Raw genomic sequence first — 23,282 nt, forward strand, 5'->3', positions numbered from 1 at the left:
AATCCAATCAAGAAATGGGCAGAAGACATGAACAGACATTTCTGCAAAGACGACATCCAAATGGCCAACAGACACATGAAAAAGTGCTCAATATCACTCAGCATCAGGGAAATACAAATCAAAACCACAATGAGATACCACCTCACACCAGTCAGAATGGCTAAAACTAACCACTCAGGAAACGAGAGCTGTTGGCAAGGATGCGGAGAAAGGGGAACCCTCCTACACTGTTGGTGGGAATGCAAGCTGGTGCAGCCACTCTGGAAAACAGTATGGAGGTTCCTCAAAAAGTTGAAAATAGAGCTACCCTACAACCCAGTAATTGCACTGCTGGGTATTTACCCCAAAGATACAAATGTAGGGATCCGAAGGGGTACGTGCACCCCGATGTTTATAGCAGTAATGTCCACAATAGCCAAACTATGGCAAGAGCCCAGATGTCCATTGACAGATGAATGGATAAAGACGATGTGGTGTATATATACATTGGAATATTACGCAGCCATCAAAAAATGAAATCTTGCCATTTGCAAAGATGTGGCTAGAACTAGAGGGTATTATGCTAAGTGAAATAAGTCAATCAGAGAAAGACAATTATCATATTATCTCACTGATATGAGGAATTTAAGAAACAAGGCAGAGGAGGGCGCCTGGGTGGCTCAGTCGTTAAGCGTCTGCCTTCGGCTCAGGTCATGATCCCAGGGTCCTGGGGTTGAGTCCCACATGGGGCTCCCTGCTCAGCGGGAAGCCTGCTTCTCCCTCTCCCATTCCCCCTGCTTGTGTTCCTGCTCTCGCTCTCTCTCTCTCTCTCTGTCAAATAAATAAATAAAATCTTTAAAAAAAAAAAAAAAGGAAACAAGGCAGAGGATCATAGGGGAAAAGAGGAAAAAATGAAACAAGACGAAACCAAAGAGGGAGACAAACTATAAGAGACTCTTAATCTTAGGAAACAAACTGAGGGTTGCTGGAGGGGAGGGGGGTAGGGGATGGGGCGGCTGGTGACAGACATTGGGGAGGGTATGTGTTGTGGTGAGTGCTGGGTGTTGTGTAAGACCGATTAATCACAGACCTGTACCCCTGAAACAAAGAATACACTATATATTTAAAAAAAAAAAAAAGCTCAAGTAGAGTCCAACTAAAAATTCTCTTAGTCTCAGGGTTGTGAGTTCAAACCCCACCTTGGGTGTAGAGATTACTTAAAAAATAAATAAATAAATAAAATTTAGGGGCACCTGGGTGGCTCAGTCATTAAGTGCCTGCCTTCGGCTGGGGTCATGATCCCGGGGTCCTGGGATCGAGCCCCACATCGGGCTCCCTGCTCAGTGGGAAGCCTGCTTCTCCCTCTCCCACTCCCCCTGCTTGTGTTCCCTCTCTCTCTGTCAAATAAATAAAATCTTTAAGAAAAAAAATTTTTTTTAAATTAAGAAAAAAAAGGAACGATGCTGAAAAAGCAAAGAAAATTCAAAGAATTCCATTCAGCAGGATCTAAATTATTAATATGTAATTAATTGTGCTACCTGATTAATCTTCCAAGACTTGTGATACAAGGCAATTATCATCTCCCTTTTTAAAAATCAAGAAACCAAGGCATAGATAATTAAAAACAATTATATGAGGGGTGTCTGGGTGGCTCAGTTGGTTAAGCGTCTGCCCTGGGCTCAGGTCATGACCTCAGGGTCCTGGGATCCAGCCCGGAATCTGCCTCCCTGCTCAGCAGGGAGTCTGCTTCTCCCTCTGCCGGTAGCCCTCCACCACTTGTGCTCTTTCTCTCTCTCAAATAAATAAAATCTTTAAAAACAAAAAAACCAACTATAGGAATTTGGTATGTTGGCTATGCGATTCTATGCCACTAGTTTTAACCAATCTCAACACAAGCAGGTAACTAACTTAAAAGACTGCTCCTCAGGGTGCCTGGGTGGCTTAGTCAGTTAAGCGGCTGCCTTGGGCTCAGGTCATGATCCCAGGGCCCTGGAATCGAGCCCTCGTGTTGGGCTCCCTGCTCAGTGGGGAGCCTGCTTCTCCAGCTCCCGCTCCCTCTGCTTATAGGCTCTTTCTCTCTCTGTTAAATAAATTTTAAAAATCTTAAAAAAAAAAAAAAAAAAAAAAGACTGCTCCTCATTGCTGGTGAAACCTCAACTAGAGTCTTTCTGGCCTGAATATTGTACAGTATTATTAGCTGGATGCTCCTAGGATTCCTGTGTAACTTTAGTTCACCTCACAATAAAACTGACAATCTTATAGACGTCTTGCAGCAAAAACATGCTGGGATCATTATCAAAATGTTTCCATGATTAAGCATCTAAACTACCTGTCAGTAACCAAACTCAATACCTCCCCACAAAACCGCCCCTCCACCTTTCTTTTCCATGGTAGGGGCGTGGGGGTGGGTAAGTGACAATATCACCCACCAGTGACTCAGAGCTAAACCGGGAAGTATCCTAGATTCCTTTCCTCTACTTTAATCCCAAATCTAATCAACAGGTTCAGTCAATTTAATAACAAATATTTGTCAAATTTCCCCTCTCTATTCTCATTCCAACCACCACAGCCTTGGTGGTTTCAGTCCCAGTATCTTTCACCTAGATAATTACGTGTCTCTTAACTGCTCTCTCTGCCTGCCTCCAGTTTTGCCCCCTCCAAACCATCTTCCATACTATAGTTGACCATTCTTTAGAAAGCACAGTTATGACTATGCTGCTTCCCTTTACCTAAAACCCTTCAGTGTCATACTGTCATCTATCTAAAGGGCAAAGTCCAAGCTCCTTAGCACATCCTACAAAGCCTCCTATGGTCTAGCCCCTTCCTCTTCCCAGTTTAGTCAACTTCTTAGACTGTTTTCTCTGTGCATTTATTCACATTGCACTTTTAAATGGTCTCTTCCCACTCTCATCAAACCTCATTTTACTTGCCTACTTCTTACCCAATGATTAAAGCATAAATGAGGTCTTTTCTGATCTCCCCGTATGTGGCTAGAAATCCCGTATGTGTTCATATCATACCTTTTGTACGTTTCTATCATTGCAGTTACATTCTGTAATAATTATCTATGAGGATGTCTATTTCCTCCACTAGAACATGATTTCCTTGTGGTAAAGGAATGTGTCTTATTCATCTTTTTTATCCCCAGTTTTTTTTTTTTTTAAGATTTTATTTATTTGAGAGAGAGAGTGTGTGTGAGAGAGAGAACACGAGCAGGGCAGAGGGGTAGAGGGAGAAGCAGACTCCCCGCCGAGCAGGGAGCCCAATGCAGCACTCGATCCCAGATCACGACCTGAGCTGAAGGCAGACACTTAACCAACTGAGCCATTTAACCAACTGAGCCACCCAGGTACCCTTATCCCCAGTTTCTAAAACAGTGTCTGGAAAAAAGTAACATTCAATAATTATTTAATGAATAAATGAATAAATATCCCTACACTATTTTTAAAACTATACAAAAGCATTTGATACTGTTTACAGTCATAGGTGGTAGAAACTTTTGTATCAGGATAATTTGCTCAGGAAAACTCAAGAGTTGGTGCCCTGACTCACTGCTCCTTTGGCAATAAAATGAAACAAGATTGTATTACTCAAGTGAATTGCTATGGACATAGCTATGGTTACAGTTCCAACAAGAACCTTCGATCCAGTGACTCAAGAAATCAATTTTGAGGGCCTTTTATGAACTAAGCCCTGTTCTAGACATAAGAGGATACAGCAGTGAAGAAAACAGATAAGGTCACTGCCCTCAAGGTCTATTATTGTAGTGGGAGGAGATAATATCAAACAAGATAATTTTAGATAGTGATAAGTATGATGAAAAATAAAGCAGGTGAAGGGTTTATTTCACACTGGATGATTAGAGAAGACCTCATTCAAAGGGACATTTTAGGTGAAATGTGAAATAATACAAAGGAATCACTCATGTAAAGATTAGGAGGAAGAGCATTCCAGGTGACTACACTGGCCTTAAGGTGGAAATGAGCATGGCATGATCAAGCAAGCATTCAAGAAAAGACCAGTTTGGCTCTAGCACAGTTGGTGAGAGGGAAAGGAGTATGAGATGACGACAGAAAGGTGGGGCCAGATTATGAGGGTCAAGTAATGGTGTCTGGATTTTAATCAATTAATTATTTTTAAAAAGATTTTATCTATTTGAGAGAGAGCGAGCATGGGTGTGCACATTGCGGGAGGAAGAGGGACAACCAGACTCTGCTGAGTGCAGAGCCCTACACCGGGCTGGATCTCACAACTCTGAGCTCATGACCTAAGCCACAATCAAGAATCTGATGCTTAGGAGCTAGGGTTGCCTGAGTGGCTCAGTCGATTAAGTGTAGGAGTCTTGGTTTGGGCTCAGGTCATGATCTCAGGGTCATGAGATCCAGCCCCACATCAGCCTCTAGGCTCAGTGCAGAGTCTGCTTGAGATTCTCTCCCTTTCCCTCTCCCTCTCCTGCTTTGCCCCTCTCCCCACTCGAGCATGTTGTCTCTCTCAAATAAATACAATCTTAAAAAAAAAAAGTCTGAAGCTTAACCAACTGAACCCCCCAGGCATCCCTATTTATTTTTAGGAGAAGGAGGCAGGGGAGGGGCAGAGGGAGAGGGAGAAAGAGAATCCTAAGCAGGCTCCACACCCAGCATGAGCCAAATGCCCAGCTCAGTCTCAAGACCCTGACTGAGATCATGACCTGAACTGAAATCAAGAGTCAGATGCTTAATCAACTGAGCCACCCAGGCACCCCTGGATTTTAATTTAAAATGAAAGAGGAAGTCACTGGATGCTTTTAAGTGAGGAAAGGACAAGATCTTTAAAGATTACTCTGCAAGTTCTGTGGGAAATGGATTGTAGGGGATGGGCAAAAATGGAAGGAGGGAGATCATTTAGGAATCTGCTTGTAGTTAAAACAGGCAAAAAATGATAGTGACTTGGGAAAGATGTTTGCTTTTGTAAGGATTAATTGGAATAATGTAAATAAAATGCTACATTCAGTATCTGACACAGAAGCACACAACAAAATGATATAAGATAATATAAAACATATATTGGTCTCTGCCCCTGGTTCCTGGCACAAAACTCCTAAAACCCTGGTAAATTCCTAAGTGATAAGAGTACTAGGAGCGGGCAACCCTGTCAGGACCCCTCTCACTCTTGAGAGCTTTTTCTGTATCTTCACTTAGTAAACTTCTATCATTTTACTCAAAAACAAAACAAAAAACCACACACACAGAAAAACCCAAACGAGTACTAGGAGCATCTTTTGTTCTCACGAGGCAACTCTGGGTGGGCGTTGGTCACCAGAAAGATCAAGCCATAAGCAGAAGCTTGAACTTTTCAGCCCTACCCCCTTTTCCAGAGAGGGAAGAGAAGCTGTAAATGGACTGAATAACTGATCACACCTATGTGACAAAGTTTCCATAAATATACCAAAAGTATGGGGTTCAGAGAACTTCCAGGCGGGTGAACATATTCATACTAGGAGAGTGACACACCTCAAATCCATGGGCACAGAAGCTCCTATCCTTGACACTGTCCCAGACCTTGCCCTATGTATCTCTTCATCTGGCTGTTTATCTACATCCTTTATCGTGACCTTTAATAAACTGGTTAACTTAAGTGTTTCCTTCACTTCTGTGAGCCACTCTAGCAAAGTAATTGAATCCAAGGAGGGAGTCACAGGAACCCCTGATTTGTAGCCAAATCTGACAGAAGTTGTGGATAACCTGGGGGCCTACTACTAAGAGTTGGCATCTGAAGTGGGGTGGGAGCAGTTTCGTCAGACTGAGCCCTTAACCTGTGGGATCTGACACCATCTCCAGGCAGGGAGAGTTAGACTGAGTTAAATTATAGGACCCACAGCTGGTGTCATAGAGAATTGCCTGGTGGGGGAAAAGTCCCCACACATTTGTCCGAAGTGTCAGAAGTCCTCTATATGAGTGGTAAAGGAGACACACAGGAGGAAAAGAAATGAGGTTTTCCCTACACAGGAAGACATATGGGTGGAAAACTGAGTTTTCCCAATACAAATGGTACCTATTATTAGTTTATGCCTATGGAAGAGTCTTCTTGTTTAACAGGATATGAACATCAAAATCCTTGAGACAATAACTAGGGAAGTATACAATGACCACAATACTCAAAGTATGAGTAACTATTACTCGTTTAACAAAATTCGTTGAGGATTTACTCTGAACAAATTACGAACAGGTTTGCTAAGGCAGTACAAGAAAGTGGATTAACTGATCAATTAATCTGTAAGGGACTGAGAAGAGTTCAACCCCTTACATTACAAACAATGAAATAGCAGCCCAAAGAAACTGCTATTCCTCCTAAACTGGATGATGAGGATCATGCCCTAGTTTGCCCCACAGACATTGCATTAGGACATATAACAGTTAAAGATTTAAATTAATAACATAAACCAAAAGCTTTTAATGAAATAATATGTGGTCAGTAATTGATGTACTATGCTAAGAAAAATGTAATATTTATATAAAGCCCTGATATAGTGCTTTGCACAGGGTAAATGCTCAATAAATGGCAGCTATCAGCTCCAGCTGTACAGTCCTTGGAAGGCTGAACGTGTGATGTTTACCTGACATTGATAACCAATTGCCTGAAGAAATGAACAGACATTTCTCCAAAGACATATAGATGACCAACAGACACATGAAAAGATGCTTAACATCACTAATTATCAGGGAAATGCAAATCAAAACCACAAAAAGATATCACCTTACATCTGTTAGAATGGTTAAAATAAAAAACACAAGAAACAACAAGTGTTGGTGAAGATGTAGAGAAAAAGCACCCTCATGCAGTTAGGAATGCAAACTGGTGCATATGAATATGAACACAAAAACACTAATTTGAAAACAGGGGCACCTGGGTGGCACAGTCCATTAAGCAACGGACTCCTGATTTCTGCTCAGATCATGATCTCAGGGTCGTGAGATTGAGCCCCACACTGGGCTCGCTGCTTAAGATTCTCTCTCTCCGGAGGCCTGGGTGGCTCAGTCGGTTACGCATCTACCTTCAGCTCAGGTCATGATCCCAGGGTCCTGGGATCAAGCCCCGAATTGGGCTCCTTGCTCAGCAGGGAGCCTGCTTCTCCCTCTGCCTGCTGCTCCCCCTGCACGCCACGCGTGTGTGCGCGCTCTCGCTCTCTCTCTCTGACAAAGAAAAACAATCTTTTTTTTTTTTTTAAAGATTTTATTTATTTATTCATGACAGACAGAGAGAGGCAGAGGGAGAAGCAGGCTCCCGAGGAGCAGGGAGCCCGATGCGGGACTCGATCCCAGGACCCTGAGATCATGACCTGAGCCGAAGGCAGACGCTTAACCATCTGAGCCACCCAGGTGCCCAGAAAAACAATCTTTGAGGGGAAAAAAAAAAAAAAAAAGATTCTTTCTCCCTCCCCCACTGCCCCTCCCCTTCTCCTCTTTGCACATGCACTCCCTCTCTAGAAAAAAAAGTATAAGGGCACCTGGGTGGCTCAGATGGTTAAGTGTCTGCCTTCGGCTCAGGTCATGATCTCCAGGTCTTGGGATCGAGCCCTACATCGGGCTCCCTGCTCTGTGGGGAGCCTGCTTCTCCCTCTCCCTCTGCTGCTCCCCTTGCTTGTGCTCTGTCTCTCGCTCTCTCTCAAATGAATAAAAACTTTAAAAAAAAAAAAAGCATAAATGCATCCTTATTTTTATTGCAGCATTATTTACAACAGCCAAGCAGCCCAAGTATTCTTTTTTTTTTTTTTAAGATTTTATTTGACAGAGACAGACACAGCGAGAGAGGGAACACAAGCAGGGGGAGTGGGAGAGGGAGAAGCAGGGGGAGTGGGAGAGGGAGAAGCAGGGGGAGTGGGAGAGGGAGAAGCAGGCTTCCTGCCTAGCAGGGAGCCCGATGCGGGTCTCAATCCCAGGACCCTGGAATCATGGCCTGAGCCAAAGGCAGACAATGACTGAGCCACCCAGGCGCCCCCCAAGTATTCTTTAATAGATGAACAGGTAAAGAAGATAGAATACATATACAGTGGAATATTATGGAGCCATAAAAAAATGCAACCTTGCCATTTTGCAACAAAATGGATGGATCTAGAGGTTAAAATGCTAAGTGAAGTAAGTCAGAGAAAGACAAATACTATATCACTTCACCCCTACGTGGAATTTAAGAAACAAATGAGCTAAGAAAAAAAGAGACAAACCAAAAAACAGACTCTTAACTACAGAGAATAAACTGATGGTTACCAGAGGGGAGGTGGGTGGAGGGAATGGGTGAACAGGTGAAGGGGATTGAGTACACTTATGATGATCACTGAGTAATGTAGAGAATTACTGAATCAGTGTATTGTACACCTGCAACTAGTAACACTGTATGTTAACTATACTGGAATTTTAAAAAAATAACCAATTGCTTAAGTTGATAGTAGAGTCACAGGAATTCTAATATAATTCAACACTTTGATTTTCCAGTTGAAAAAAGTGAGGTCTAAAAGGGCTAAATGACTTGCAAAGTCAGCCACAGTGAGTAGAGATAGAGCCAAAGCCAAACCCTGAATCCCCAATCTGGTTTCCATTACATGTCACAGATCTACAGTTTAGCTATATGGTTGTGGTCAAACTTTTATAAGAGGATAATAATAACACAGCTATTATATCTGACTTTTTCAATCCTCTTATTAAAATCATTGAGCTATGAATTTCACATGAGAATCATCAACAATCCAGACTGGCAATATAGTCTTATGAGTTGACAAAACAACAGTCTTGGTAATGCAATTCTATCATGGACAGCTGATGAATGGACAACTACCAGGGCAGCTGTTATATGCACCTGAAGCAGAGTGACTACAAGGAGAATACAAAGGAGAAAATGCTTTAAAACCGTTTCCACAGCACTCTTAAAATGTGACAACAGCTGTGGGTCACTAAGAAACTGAGATACCCCTGGAGTTCAGCAACAACAGGAATGGTTTGTTTTAAGCAAAGACTCATTAGGAAGTTTAATAAAAGCATTGGGAGAACAAGACTAAAAGCCACAATACCAGAAGAGTTCTAGCAAACACTCCAAAAACCTTTCCTTTCACCAACAGTGGAAAGGCCAACCGTGGACTTTCAGGTTCTACCGAATATGAGATTAGGGTACCCTCCCTCTACTCCCATAAACAACAACAACAACAACAAAAACCCCTCTGAACGGGAGGGAAAACAGGGCAGTGCATAGAGGGAAACCCAATCCATCTGTGGTGAATTAAACTCAACTCAAGTATTTCCTGAAAACTCTACTGTGTGTAAGACACTGGGAATCAAAGATGGTCGCTCTGCCTCAAAAACCTCTAAATTATATGGGAGGAACGAGGAGAACGAGGCTCACGGAAGTACCCAAATAACCCAAGGCCGAATAGAAGTGCTCTAAGGTTCCACGCAGGGCCATGGGTTCAAAGGCAAGAAGATTTCGAGACTCAGAAAGGCTTCATGGGAGAAGTAGCGCTCGAGATAATCACTGAAGAAAAGGCAGAGATAAGGGGATGAAGGGTAGGAGAGGAGGTGAGCGTTCGAACAACCAGGAGAGGCCAAACCCGGGTTTCCTTGCAACCGCCGCCTCCTCTCACGCTCTGTAGGCGTCCAGCGTGCCCCCTCCCGCGGGGCACAGGCCTACCCCTCTCCTCCCCGGTTCTCCCCACCATTTCTCACCTCGGTGGCTTCCAAGTTCCCCCTCGGTCAACCCTGAGGACAGAAGACAATGCCGACAGGAGAGAGCCCCAAAGTTGGCGGGCGTGCTGTCAACTCACCAGTTTTTGAGGCGCCGGCCAGGCCGCATCCCCATGGTAACGCCACCAAGCGCGGGTTCGAACGCCCGCGCCGGCGCCCGCGCGCCGGCAGCCCCGCCTCATCCACCAATGGGCGCCGGGGGAGCTCGTTGACGTTAGAGGCCTTCTTCTCGAGAAGACCAATCAGGGATCCAAGGAAGCAGTGGGCGTAACTCTCAGGCTGCGCCTTTCAACCAATCATATCGCATGAGTGAAGATCTCGCGACGTTCTAAGTGAAAGTACGGCATCTTTGAGGCGGGTGGAGGGACCTTCTACTCTACCCTGTTGGTCGCTCTAAGCGCAACCGAACCTTCCGGATTGGTCGTCGTACTCCCCCTTTCTGTTCAAGGCCTGCCTCCTGCCGCCCTGAGCTTTGGGTGAGTAGTGTTAGAGAGGGGGATCTGGGTGCAGGGCTCCACGGAGGAACTGATCGTTGGAGCGATGGGACTCTGCAGCTGAATAATCTCCCGTCGCTGCACCGTCAAGGGTGGACACACCAGGCTGTCATTGAGGCGCGGGCAGGCCAGGCCCCGGCCGCTCGCAGGACCTCAGTTTTCCTCTATGCTCAGGGAGAGGGGAGGGTTCTATGGCTCTGAGCATTGCTGGCCCGCTTGCTGGTGGTGATGGGGTGGGACGTCGGAATTCCAGAGTTCCGGGTTTAGGGACCGGCGGCAGGAGTGCCGTTGGCCTGTTTCACTTTGTTACCCTTTATACCCTGTCTGCTTTCCAGAAGAGATTTTGTATGTTCTAATGGCTTCATTTATTGAATAGATAATATCTTGGCAATTAGCAGTAGTAAAAAAAGAAAATCACACCAGAGTCCCACCATCTAAAACAGAACTTCCTTTTCCTTTGTTCTGGCCCGGTTTGGGGGCCCTATGTATTTGTTATTGTATCTCCGAAAAAAGGGAAAGAAAATAGGGGTGGAGAAAGGTCGGAGAATAACTGCGGGAGAACGGTCTCCACGCTCCTGGATTATCGCCAGATGCCCCCTGGCCAGCTCTGAGCCGAGCCTCGTCTGGGCCATGGCTAACGGCTGTGCTGGTAACTATGTTCACACTGGAAAGAAGGCAGCAGAGAATGATGAAACCATCTCCTTCTGGAGTCAAACAAGGGAGCTCTTCCGGGGCGCCTGGGTGGCTCAGCCATTAAGCGTCTGCCTTCAACTGAGGTCATGATCCCAGGGTCCTGGGATTGAGCCTCTCCTCGGGCTCCCTGCTCGGCGGGAAACCTGCTTTTCCCTCTCCGACTCCCCCTGCTTGTGTTCCTACTCTCGCTAACTCACTCTCTGTCAAATAAATAAAATCTTAAAAAAAAAAAAAAGAAAGAAAAGAGGGCGCCTGGGTGGCTCAGATGGTTAAGCGTCTGCCTTCGGCTCGGGTCATGATCTCAGGGTCCTGGGATCGAGTCCCGCATCGGGCTCCCTGCTCCTTGGGAGCCTGCTTCTCCCTCTGCCTTTCTCTCTCGCTCTCTCATGAATAAATAAATAAAATCTTAAAAAAAAAAAAAACCACAATGCAATCAAATAGCCAAATGTAAAACGCTAATACAGAGTCGAGGTTAACAGCAATGATGTTGGGAATCAGGCAGACCTGCTTTCCTTTTTCCTCTTCTGAAAAATTGCGGGAAAGACTCAGAGGGTTGTTGTGAAGATTAAGTGAAATAATGAAAGTAAAGCACTTGGCACAATGCCTGGCAAGCAGTAACCCCTCAAAAAATGGTACCTATTACCTTCATAATAGAAACAAACAAATATACTAGCTAACAAGGCCAGTAGACTTACTGCAAGTACCCAATTTAGCTCAAAACTTGTCAGAGAAATAATTAAGGAAACCATTTTTCGCAAAAGAGTGAAATTTCTTCCTAGTACTTATTTTTTTTTTCTTCTTCCTAGTACTTATTGAAAGGAATTTATCTTGTGGTACTTTATGCATAAGGAATATAATGGTGTGGTGAACAGTGTGTTCACCAGCAGTTTTGCTGGAATTATGAAAAGCCATTTCTTTTTTTTTTTTTTAAGATTTTTTATTTATTTATTTGAGAGAGAGAGAATGAGAGAGAGCACATGAGAGTGGGGAGGGTCAGAGGGAGAAGCAGACTCCCTGCCGAGCAGGGAGCCTGATGCGGGACTCGATCCAGGGACTCCAGGATCATGACCTGAGCCGAAGGCAGTCGCTTAACCAACTGAGCCACCCAGGAGCCCCTGAAAAGCCATTTCTTGATTCAACTATCAATAGAAGCTAAGAGCTTGCAATTAAAACATAACACAGAAGGGGCACCTGGGTGGCTCAGTTGGTTAAGCGGCTGCCTTCGGCTCAGGTCATGATCCCTGGGATCGAGCCCCACGTCAGGCTCCTTGCTCAGTGGAGAGTCTGCTTCTCCCTCTCCCTCTGCCTGCCTCTCTGCCTACTTGTGCTCTCTATCTCTGTCAAATAAATAAATAAAATCTTTAAAAAAAAAAAAAACGTAACACAGAAGCTTCTTGATGACCTTTTATGATAACAGGAGTGAAAGTGACTCATATATTCAGTACTTCTGATATGTCAGATCCTATATATATGTTTTTTAAACTCTACAACAATCATGTAAAGTAGAAGTTACCCTCATTCTACAGATCAGGAAAATGAGGCTTAGAAAAGTATTTTGCTTAAAGTAATACAACTGTTGAATTAGGGAGCTGGGTCTTTTTCACTGCAAAGTTAGCCATGCTTTTCCATGTTGTTTCTGTCTGAAGGAGGATAAAATGCTTTGAATACCAGATGCACAGGCAGACTTACCCAAGTGGAGGGAGGTGGCTTGCAGAGGTATCTATGGTGGGAGCAAAATCTTTCTCCAGTAGGAAATTTTCACCTTTGGAAATGAAGAGATGGAATGAGATGATCACTGAGCACGATTCCCTCTGTTCATTTACCGTGTGGGTAGTCAACAGCACTTCAGATTCATCTTTTCCCAAACAAATCATTAGCTTACTTTCTACTCCCTACTCCACCAACTTCTCTAGTCACCCAAACCAAACAACCTCTCCCTCCCTCTCTCTCTCTCTTCTCCCCTCTCCCCCACCCCTCTTCCTTGGACAATGAAACATTAAATACTGTTGGTTTTCTTTTTGAGATATCTCTCAAATTCATCCCTTCCTCTCCTTTCTCGGGGTCTCTGCCTTAATTTAACTCTGTATCATTTGTCATCTGGACTGTTGTTGGCAAAAAGCTTGTGACTGGTTGGTCTTCCTGCCTCCAATCTTCTAATCCATTCTCCACCTTCCTTGCTGCCAGAATTTGTTTTTGTAAAATGTCAGTCTGACCATATTGGCAGCCCTGCCTAAAACCAGTCAAAGGCTCCTCCTCATTGCCTACAAACTGTTTATCAGTGGAATGTCATTTTGTGCTTGAGGGTCTTTACCCACACTCCTCCCTTTGCCTGGAATGCCCCTTGCCTCCACCTTTATTCTGCCTGGTGAATTCCTAGCCATCCTTCAGAATCCTACGGGGTGCCCCTTTGACCTAAAGATAATCACTCTCGCTTCGTTGCTTCCTTTCCATCTTATACATACCCCTATGGTGCACAAAATAAACTGGCAACTTGTCTAAGTACCTTCCACTTTCATGAGGCTGTGAACACTTAGAAAGCTGTGGCTTTATAATATTCAGATTCATATCCACTCTTCAATCCTGTCACACTGCTTGTCAAAGGGGACACACTCAACAGATGTTACATGAGTAAGTAAATCCCTTCAGGCTCTAATATTAGAATTCCCCATGTTTGCTTTCTAGAATTGTACAGCAGATGGCACTAATAGGCCACTTAACAGATCCTCTTTACTAGGAATGATTTTTGTTCCAACCTTGTCTGACTTTGGCCTCATCCTAGAAGCCAATATTCATGCCATTACAGGTGAAATCTCCTGTTTCTGCCCTCAGCCAAATAGCCAAGATAGCAAGATGACTCAGCAGGTTGGTTTCTATGAGAAAAGAGAGTGGCAGATGTCTAGGAAAAGGTGCATTTGAGGGAACATTTTCTTTGTCTCAATTTATTCACAGTAGTTGGGAGCTTTTTCCTTTTCTTTCCTTTTCCTTTTTCTCTTTTTGTTGTTGTTTTTACAAGAAAGAGCTTAATTCACAGATGGGCACCTCATTTCTGTTCAGTCCTTTGAAAGGGAAGAGGGGAGTTGGAGAATCAGAAAAGACCATTATGATGTCGGAGGAAAGGGAAAACTGAGCAGTGGGAGTTGCTTGTGGGCAGGCAGAGTTGGCCTTCCTCCTCACAGTGGAGTGGCCTGGGCAACTTTCCTGGATACCAGCACCCTAAGTTAGTTGCTTGTGTGTTTGTCCAAGGCTAGCATTAAAGGTATTCCCAACACTTGGTTGTTGGGAACCCCCAGGCTACCTGATAAGGTTTTGAACATGTGATTTTAGGTTCCTGCTTCTCAGAGAAAAAGCAGAGGACCCACAGAAACTCTGATCAGATAGGCCAAGTTTCAGGGCCTCAGGCTACACTTTACCTCTCCAGGGTCAACTCTGGGCTCGAGGACCTTCATCTACACACCCTCCCTCCTCCACCCCAACTAAAACCTGTCCTGTGGAAAGGATTCCAGCCAGGTACCTTAAAAATCCTGGGAATTTGGGAACTGGAAATAATTGTATGAATTATTTGCATGTCCTCTCTCAGGACCATCTGTGCTCTAAGCTCTGCTCTTTCACATTAAGCAGAGCTGTGGAAGGGGGTAAAAATATACACTTCGGAGTTAGGCTTACTTGGATTCAAATCTTGCCATTCACAGACCAGCTATGCTCTTGGGCTAGTATTTTAACCTTTTTGAATCTTAGTTTCCTCATCCAAAACTGGAGACAATCCTGCTTATGATTCAGATTTGTCTTGAACATTGAAAAACACACACTCAAAGAACCTTGCACAATGTAGCTGGCACAGTGTCGAGGCTTAATTGATAACATGGTGGCATGAAAGAGTTTCTGCTAAAAGGCTTTTAGATTATAAGGAACACGCTGAGAGGATTGGGGGAACTCTTTCTGTATCTAAAGGTATATTTGTGAGGGCTTTTGGGGGTTGAGCTATGCTTGCAATTGCACACTGATTAATTTGATGAAAACATTAGAACACAACACATCAGTACAGCCATTTATCTGTGAATTATTTTTGGCACCTAGGTCCTGAACCTCCTAAGCTATAAGGGAAATGTATATAGAGAGAAAGGCAAGAGCACTTTTCCTTAGCTTCTGGAACCTTCTGATGACATTGAGGAGTTTTTTTGTTCAGGTTTTTTTTAACCACCTAAGGCACTTTGCCACTTTTCTGAAGTGTGAATTGCCTGCTGTCAGCCTGGAGTTCTCATCTCTGCAATCCTGGCTGCAAGCACATTTGCATATTGGATGCTGTGTTCTTTAACCCCCTGAGGTTTGAATCCACTTGGAGTCTTGTGTGTGTGTGTGTGTGTGTGTGTGTTTCTCTATAAGCTGGCCTCTTTCAAACACCAGGACAGTTTCACTCCATGGTCTCCAGAAAAACAGAAAACCTACAACAATAGCTCCATTGACTTTTATGTAAATGGCACTCTTCAGGAAAACACTGGGCTATTTCCCAAAATCCCAGAGCATACCCTGCGCATTTGTTCGAGTGGGATGTGGGGAGAGTGTTCTGTTGAGTCAGTGAACATCTGTTGAGAGCTGCTGTGCTGGGTTCCAAGGAGACAGAGTGCACAGTCTGGACCTTCCCTGCCAAAGGTACAGCCTGAGACTTACCAGACTAGGTACTGGGCTCGTGGTGGCTTTGTACTGTGTCCACTTGGCTGAGCTGGAACTGTGTTTCCCAGGATTCCCTTCCTATATGGTTCCAAGTTAGGGTCGACCTCAAGAAAATCGTGTGCACGATTTGGAAAGCTGCAGTGAAGTAGCAGCCAGCACACTGTGAAAGACAGAGCAGGATACCAAGCATGTGGCAGTGCATACCTTTGTTTGGATGCTGATCTGCGGGTTCACCTTATTGGTGCCGGATAAAGCACCCAGGCCTGCAGCTCCCCAACTCCTGCGGAATCTACTCCTTCAGATACTCTGGGTGCTGGGCCAGATGAACATTCAGCTCTATGGCAAAGGGCTCCAGCTCCTCAAAGTTACCCACGTTAATGAGCTTGGAGATGGTGAAAGGACGTCACAGGTTTCAGTGTGTCCTCAGGAGTTCTACTTGTCCTCATAGGATCTGGTTTGTCTTCACAAGTTCCAGTTTTCCTCGCTCTCCTCCACTTTGCATCCAGCTTCCCTTCCCAACTGCTGGCCTTGCTGACCTATAGAGACTTCAGCCTCAACACCGGATGCAGAGGTGACAGAGTTGCATGGATTTCTCCATCGACTTCCATAATTGCACAAGATCTAATCCCTACACTAAATCCTTAATTGTCTCATAGTGTTCTCCGATCAACCCTACAGAAGTTTATTCAAGCCGTGTTGAAGGCCCAGAAGATGAGATGATTAGAAGCCAGAAGGCTTCACAGAAGCTAGCTGCTTCTGAAAGCATGAGTAGGAAGTAATGTGTATGGGGAAGGAGAGAAATTCTAGAGAACAGCTGGCTCAAGCCAAGCAACTGAAAAGGGTAGATCGGAGTTTTGCCTTTCTAGAACAACTGTCCTCTCCATGGGTCCATAGCATAGGGAGAAAGTGGACATCTGATCCTAGTTCTTGATTCTAGGTCTTCTGGTTCCATTGAGATGAACCACTGGTTGGTCTGGTTCTTAGATGTGGTTATCCCTACACATTGGTATCTACTGAGATACATTTTTGCGAGGTGTGCCCTTGTCACTACCCTAAGCTTCTCCCCCCGTGGGAAAATATTGGCCTGCTCCTCTCTTTCCAGTGGCTCCACATGGCCACCCCAGGCCTGTCTTTCTTGGCCCCCCCATCCAGCTACTATTGTTTCCCCATGATGTATGGGTGATGGTTGTGGTGTAGAGCAATGCTCTGGGGCTTCCTGTCTAAGGCAGGGCACTGCCCTCTAGTCTTAGATCCCTAAGCCTATCTAGGGATTCCAACATTCATTACATGAGACTCTACCCAAAGCAGGAACAAGGTGCCCTTCACCTGGAACTTGCTAATACTGTATGAGCAGCTTGATAGGAGGGCAGGGGATCAGGTACCTGTTTTTGCCTGAACTGGAACCAATAATTTGAAATCTCTGTTCACCAGTTCTGTGGTGACAGGGTGCTTCTTTCTGGTTTCCAGAATGGGGAAAATTCTTGGCATAATAGGGAGACCAGGGAAATAGAATATAATGTTTTAAAAAGCCTGCTACCGGGGCGTCTGGGTGGCTCAGTCGTTTAAGCATTTGCCTTCCGCTCAGGTCATGATCTTGGGATCCTGGGATGGAGACCCATGTGCGGCTCCTGCTCTGGGGAGTCTTCTTCTCCCTCTGCCCCCTCCCCTCCCCGCTCATGCTCTCTCTCTCTCAAATAAATAAATAAGAAATAAGATCTAAAAAAAAAAGGAAAGAAACATTTGGAAAGATCACAGTGTTGCGTGCATTTGGTTTTTTGGTAAACCATCTGTTGGCAGTCCTAAGGAATGAGTTTCAGTTTGGGTCTGATTTTTGTGCCTTTGACAGATGCAGGCTCATCTTTTTTTTTTTTAAACATTTTATTTATTTATTTATTTAAGATTTTATTTACTTATTTGACAGAGAGAGACACAGCAAGAGAAGGAACACAAGCAGGGAGAGTGGGAGAGGGAGAAGCAGGCTTCCCACAGAGCAGGGAGCCTGATGCAAGGCTCGATCCTAGGACCCTGGGATCATGACTTGAACTGAAGGCAGATGCTTAACGACTGAGCCACCCAGGCGCCCCTAACATTTTATTTATTTATTTGAGAGAGTGAGAGAGAGCGAGCGAGCACGCACAAGTGGGGGCAGGGTCAGAGAGAGAGGGAGAAGCAGACTCCCCGCCGAGCAGGGAGCCCGATGGCAGGACTCGATCCCAGGACCATGACCTGAGCCGAAGGCAGACGCTCAACTGACTGAGCCACCCAGTGCCCCCAGGTTCATCTTGATTGAGTAACAGCATGGGGGCCGTGGAGAACATTCCCTCCAGCTCCAGCCATCCTCTCTTCAGCCCTGCTATCTGTGCAGCAGCGCCTTCTTTGGCCCTGCAATCTTGCAGATGAGGCCCTACTGACTTAGGTCTTTTCCTGCCTGGGCCACTGTCCTAGGCCTTTGCTGCATTGAGACACCTGATTTTCTTTCAGTTCTGCCATCCTACCTCAGGGCCTTTGCCCATGCTGTCCCCTCCACCTGGAACATACTTTCTCCCTCCTTCCCATTGCCAACTTACCTTTTACTCATCCTTACTTCTCTGCTCAAACATCCCTTTTTCCAGGAAGTCTTCCTTGATCCCTCAGACAAGGTCAGGTTACCTATCACACATTTTTCCTTTGTAGCACATACCTTATTGGCAATTATTTTTTAAATTGCTTAATTATTTGATTAAATTCTGCCTCTTCCAGGGCATCTGGATGGTGCACCTGGTTAAGTGTCTGACTCTTGGTTTGGGCTTAGGTCATGATCTCAGGGTTGTGGGATCAAGCCCCAGGATGGGCTCTGAGCTCAGCATGGAATCTGCTTGAGATTCTTTCCCCCCTTCTTCCCCCCCCAACCAGCTCATGTACACACTCTCTCTAAAATAAATAAATAAATCTTGGGGCGCCTGGGTGGCTCAGTTGGTTAGGCGACTGCCTTCGGCTCAGGTCATGATCCTGGAGTCCTGGGATCGAGTCCCACATCGGGCTCCCTGCTCAGCGGGGAGTCTGCTTCTCCCTCTGACCCTCCCCCCTCTCATGCTCTATCTCATTCTCTCTCTCAAATAAATAAATAAATCTTTAAAAAAACATCTGCCTCTCCCATTAGAATATAAACTGCATGAGAGCAGAGGCCTAGCACAGTACTTATTACATAGTCAGTACTCAGTAAATATTTGTTGACCGAACCAATGACACATTTTCTTTAGCGAGGGCTTACATAAGAGATCTTCCATATTTTTTGTTACCTTGATGACATGTCCCCCTTCAGATGATGAATTGTTTTTTCACTGCTGCAGGTACTCCTACTCTTCTCCCTTTCTGTCTTTTGTTGTTGTGGACGTTCTTTTCTGAAATGGAAAGAAAAGTAACTGAGGGGCACCTGGGTGGCTCAATCGGTTAAGTGTCTACCTTCGGCTCAGGTCATGATCTCAGGGTCCTGGGATCGAGTCCTGCATCGGGCTCTCTGCTCATAGGGAGCTTGCTTCTCCCTCTCCTCCCTGCTTGTGCTCTCTCAAATAAAAAGAAAATCTTAAAATAAAAGTAACTGAAATGGAAAAGACTAAAACATTTTAGTCTTTACTGAATTGGTGATTATAAAATTAATAAATGTTCTCTGTGAACTTCCAAACAAGGCAGAAATATAGGGACTAGAAAATGAAAGTCTCGCCATAATCTCGTCCTCCAGAAAACACTATTAATGATGTGTATCCTTTCAGACATTTTCCTATGCATATTGAAACCTACCGAGTGCTCATTACGTGCCAGGCGCTGTTCTAAAGCCCTTTACAAAAGTTAAGTCATGTGATCCTCACAGCAACCCTTTGAGGTAGAACTGTTACTATCCTGTCTCACAGCAGAGGAAACTGAGGCTTAGGAGCTAAGCACACAGTGAATAAATGGCAAAGTCAGAACTTGACCCCAGGCTGCAGAGTCACACTCTTGACCCACTATGCTAGTGTGCTTCTCATTGGGTGGGAAAAAGACTTTCTACTGTGTCTTTTTGTACTTTGAATTTTGCACCATGTGAATGTATAACATTCTAAAATGTTTTTAGTACAGCAAGCTACCTTTCCTAAGTGACCCCTCAGGCCATCAGAAACCCCATCGTTGGAGTCTCTGCCCCGCAGACTCAGGCTGGAGGCTGAGGGAAATGGGACCATGGGTTTGATGATGATGTTCCTCATCTCTCCTATTTCCAGCATCTCTACAGGTTCAGTGGGTTTGCCTCCAAGGACCTCCGGTCTCTTAACACACTCACACCAGCCCTGTGTCTTAGCAGGGAGACCTGGAGGAGTTGGGATAGAGCTGCACAGACAGGGTAGGGGCCAGGGTCCTACCATCATTCACAAATCAGTCTCTGATTCCTCATTTCCCCCCACCGGTCCTTGGAATGCTGCCTTTTTCTGTAGTTGATGAGGTCACTATTAGCTGATCTGTGCTACTCCCCAGCACTAGATGCTGCCCCCAGGATGGATCCTCCTGTTTTGCGTAACTTCCCAATGTCTCCCATCTTCTTAAGTCCTCAAATAGACCATGGCCCTGAGAGCATGTGGCTTGATCATCTTCCGAAGATGCCTCATTCCCACGGTGGACAAACCTGCAATTGAGTTTCTACTGCTGCAGGCATCAGACGGCATTCATCACTGGACTCCTCCCAAAGGTGCAAGGCAGAGGGGCTGGCTCTCGAGAAAGTACCCTATCAGGCACCCCATAAAGCTTACGTCCCAGTGACTGGAAGTAGAACTCTGTGATTGAATCCCAGGGCAGAAGCAGCGTGTGTGTGTGTGTGTGTGTTTCACTGGAGCACCAGCCTCTGTGGTAAATGGAGAAAAGGCACTGTGCTGGGAATTGGGGACCTTGGGGTCTAGTCATTACTGGGTTACAGGTCAGGAGCCCTGTGTGAGCAGTCCCCAGACAGAATGGAGCAGAGACTTTAAAGGGGAGTGCTGTGGGAGAGGGGTGAACAAGGATCCAGGGTTGGAGGAAAATAAGGAAAGGGGAACAGGAAATGAACTTTGCACATTTGCATTTCACTAAGGAGAAATAAGGTGAAAGAAAGGGACAGAAGTGAATAGGAATATTCACACTTATCTCCTGATTGCCAAAGTCATTGCATAGTACCTCTCACTGAAAGATTTCAAAGGACCTCTCCAAATTTTGTCCTGCTTGGGCCTAGGGAGAGGTTGTCCTGTTAACACTGATGGGAAGATGGAGCACAGATGCTATTGGGAAGGGCATGTTCAGAGATTCCCCACACTTCTGAGTGCGGATGGGGTGTGAGGATCCGCTCACCTCTCTCACCACCAGCACCCCTCTCTCCCCGCCCCCCCCATGCAGTACCTATCTGGCTTTGTGTACACGGCTGCATGAGGTGCTATACAGAGAAAATTCTCCAGAAGCCATGAGCTAGGTTGGGTTTTTAAGTCCTGACTCTGTGGGAGCTGTGCAGCAACCTCTCTGACTCAGGGCACTGCTGTGAGAACCCCTGGGAAGGAGGAGAGCTAGGATATAGCCCTGTCTCGGAACCAAGACAGGAACAGCTAACAATTCCTGCTCCCCAGGAGCTCCTGAACCAGGAGGCCCCCAGCAACTCGCTGGAGCCCTGTGTTGACAGAGGCTGCCAGACTCCTCCCTGTCCTTCTTGGCCCCTCCAGGCAGGCTGAGAATTTGCAGGGAAGGCCTGGAGGCAAGACTGAGGGCTGCTCCCAGTCTGCAGAGCTTCAAGCTCTCCTACAACAGTTTCTTGGCAGCTGTCTCCTTGGGTTTGGGTCTTGCCAACAAATTTTCTTAGAACTGGCTCTCAGCTTGTCCTTAGTCTAAGTTCCCATCAGGAATTTCCCTGTGAAACTGGAATCTGGCCTTGCTCCGTTAGAAAGATGAAAACAACGTGGAAAAGCCTTGATAGCTACTTGGAAACAGCTGCTGGGGCTGCAGTGCAGGGCTTGGAACCTGTTGGCCCTGGGACTTCAGGGACCAACTAAGACAGTGTTAAGTCCTCACTGTAGACTGTAGGCAAAGTGCTCCCTCCTTAGCCAGCTCCTGTCTGCCAAGAAGGGACTGCCCCTCCTTCAGAAAATCGATTTAAGGTCTCCAAGGGAAAGGGCTCCCTGAGAACATGGGATGAGGAAGGCTCCAAAGGCTAAAGCAGAGGTCTGAGGGAGGCCATCTCTCTCACCACTGAAGAGCCTTCTTCTAGACCAGACTTGCCAAACACATGGTCTGTTTAACTCTCTGCAGAGAAGATGGGGTGGGGAGGAGGAATTGCCCAGACGCTACCGGCTCTGCGCCCCATTCCCAGGCATAGTTAGGATATTGCCGATCTCTAGGCCCCCTTGAGCCTAGCAACATCTAGAAAAGCCGCCAAAGATCCCCATCTTTAATCGTCAGACCTGAAAATTCCACCTTTGCTGAAGAGTCTCTCTTGCTCCCTTTCCTCTTTTTCTCCTAACCAGGCCATGTGGAACCAGGAGAAAATGACTTGGAAACGGCCTTGCGGGAGACTCAGGAGGAAGCCGGCATAGCAGCCGGCCAGCTGACCATCATTGAGGGGTTCAGAATGGAGCTCAATTATGTGGCCAGGAAGAAGCCTAAAACAGTCATCTACTGGCTGGCCGAGGTGAAGGACTACAATGTGGAGATCCGCCTCTCCCAAGAGCACCAGGCCTACCGCTGGCTGGGGCTGGACGAGGCCTGCCAGTTGGCTCAGTTCAAGGAGATGCAGGCCGCACTCCAAAAAGGACACCAGTTTCTCTGCTCCTCAGCATCCTGAGCTGACCAGAGCAGTCATTTACCTCAGTGGGATCCTTGAGGGCCTTCTGAGATGAACAGTGTCAGCCCGGGGAAGGTTGTGTGGGTCTTTGGCTCATCGTACCAAAGAGCAGATCGGTTAGTAAAATCAGCTGAGAACTTCAGAGGAGAGCAAACAAACGTCTCAGCTGGGTGAAAAGGAAGGCAAATGAGGAGTTTAAAAAAAGAAAAAGTCTAGGCGCAGTAAGTTCGTCCTTGTATTTTATAAATAAACTTCAGGCAGTTTATCTGTCCATCTAACCTGTTGTCTTTATTTCTTGGACTCTTGCCCTTCGTGCGGAGAAAGCTAAAGTGAAATGGAGCTCCGACCTTAGCCAGAGAGAATCTTGTGACCACGCACTATGCCCCAGAGAAGCTGAGGGAGGAATTGGGAGAGGAGAGAGCAGACACTACCAGGGTGGTTCTCCTGCCTCAGGAACTGCAAACACTCTGACCCCAGCCCGCCAGTGTACCCGAGACTGTGACCTGTAGTTGGACAGGATATACAAGCCATAGGGGCCAGAGCACAGGAATTGGGTGTGTTCTACTCACTGATGCACCCTCTCCCTGGCACCAGGCACATGTCGTGGGTGCTCAGTTGATAACTTCCTAAAATAGAGACCCAGGGAATCTGTGACATATCCCAGGTCACAAGAGGGAGACAAGGGACAGACAACTCTGGACCACCAGGCCTGTGACACATGGACCCCATGAGTCACCAGGGACCTGGTCAGCATGGCTGAGGTCACTGGCAAGAGGCATGCCCAGGCCTGGGGGACTCTGCTAGGCTACCCAGCAGCCCCATTACTCCACCTGTGCCCTCCTTGCCTGCAGCTGCCTTCTGCACCCTTAGCAAGCTCTCATCGACAATTCTCTCTTCCTACCTACTTCCTTTCTCTCCAATTCAACTGTAAGACCCAGAGGC

At 45.9% G+C, this 23,282-nt stretch overlaps 2 protein-coding genes across 8 annotated transcripts in view; one reads left to right on the forward strand and one right to left on the reverse strand.

The window, feature by feature from the left end:
- The window catches only part of KIF24 (kinesin family member 24), an 82,855-nt gene extending 72,833 nt beyond the window's left edge, over positions 1-10,022 (reverse strand). For 5 of the 6 annotated variants that reach the window (XR_010407792.1, XM_064579648.1, XM_064579647.1 and 2 more), the window contains exon 1: positions 9,666-10,022. The gene's annotated coding sequence lies outside the window, so the exon portion shown is untranslated. The remainder of the gene's footprint in view (positions 1-9,665) is intronic. The other variant, XM_064579645.1, reaches the window with a different exon arrangement.
- NUDT2 (nudix hydrolase 2) lies at positions 10,022-22,618 on the forward strand. Of its 2 annotated transcripts, XM_064579656.1 has the most exons (4): positions 10,026-10,159; positions 14,289-14,377; positions 20,091-20,231; positions 22,024-22,618. In XM_064579656.1, exons 3-4 carry the CDS (start codon positions 20,105-20,107, stop codon positions 22,338-22,340), a joined length of 444 nt encoding a protein of 147 aa, XP_064435726.1. In that variant the 5' UTR covers positions 10,026-10,159; positions 14,289-14,377; positions 20,091-20,104; the 3' UTR covers positions 22,341-22,618. The 2 variants fall into 2 exon arrangements, with proteins under 2 accessions (XP_045738510.1, XP_064435726.1); XM_045882554.3 differs by lacking the exon at positions 14,289-14,377 and having other exon boundaries at positions 10,022-10,159.
- Positions 22,619-23,282: the final 664 nt, after the last annotated feature.

Source organism: Mirounga angustirostris, unplaced genomic scaffold (assembly GCF_029215605.1).
Source record: "Mirounga angustirostris isolate CCGP_5_RB_7025 unplaced genomic scaffold, mMirAng1.0.hap1 SCAF_15, whole genome shotgun sequence".
Taxonomy (NCBI): domain Eukaryota; kingdom Metazoa; phylum Chordata; class Mammalia; order Carnivora; family Phocidae; genus Mirounga; species Mirounga angustirostris.

Bases quoted from the DNA above. Each gene is read 5' to 3' on its own strand.
- NUDT2 (XM_045882554.3), top strand. From the start codon at position 20,105: ATGGCCCTGAGAGCATGTGGCTTGATCATCTTCCGAAGATGCCTCATT. The intron at 20,232-22,023 runs GTGCAAGGCAGA...TCTCCTAACCAG, and splicing joins TCACTGGACTCCTCCCAAAG to GCCATGTGGAACCAGGAGAA.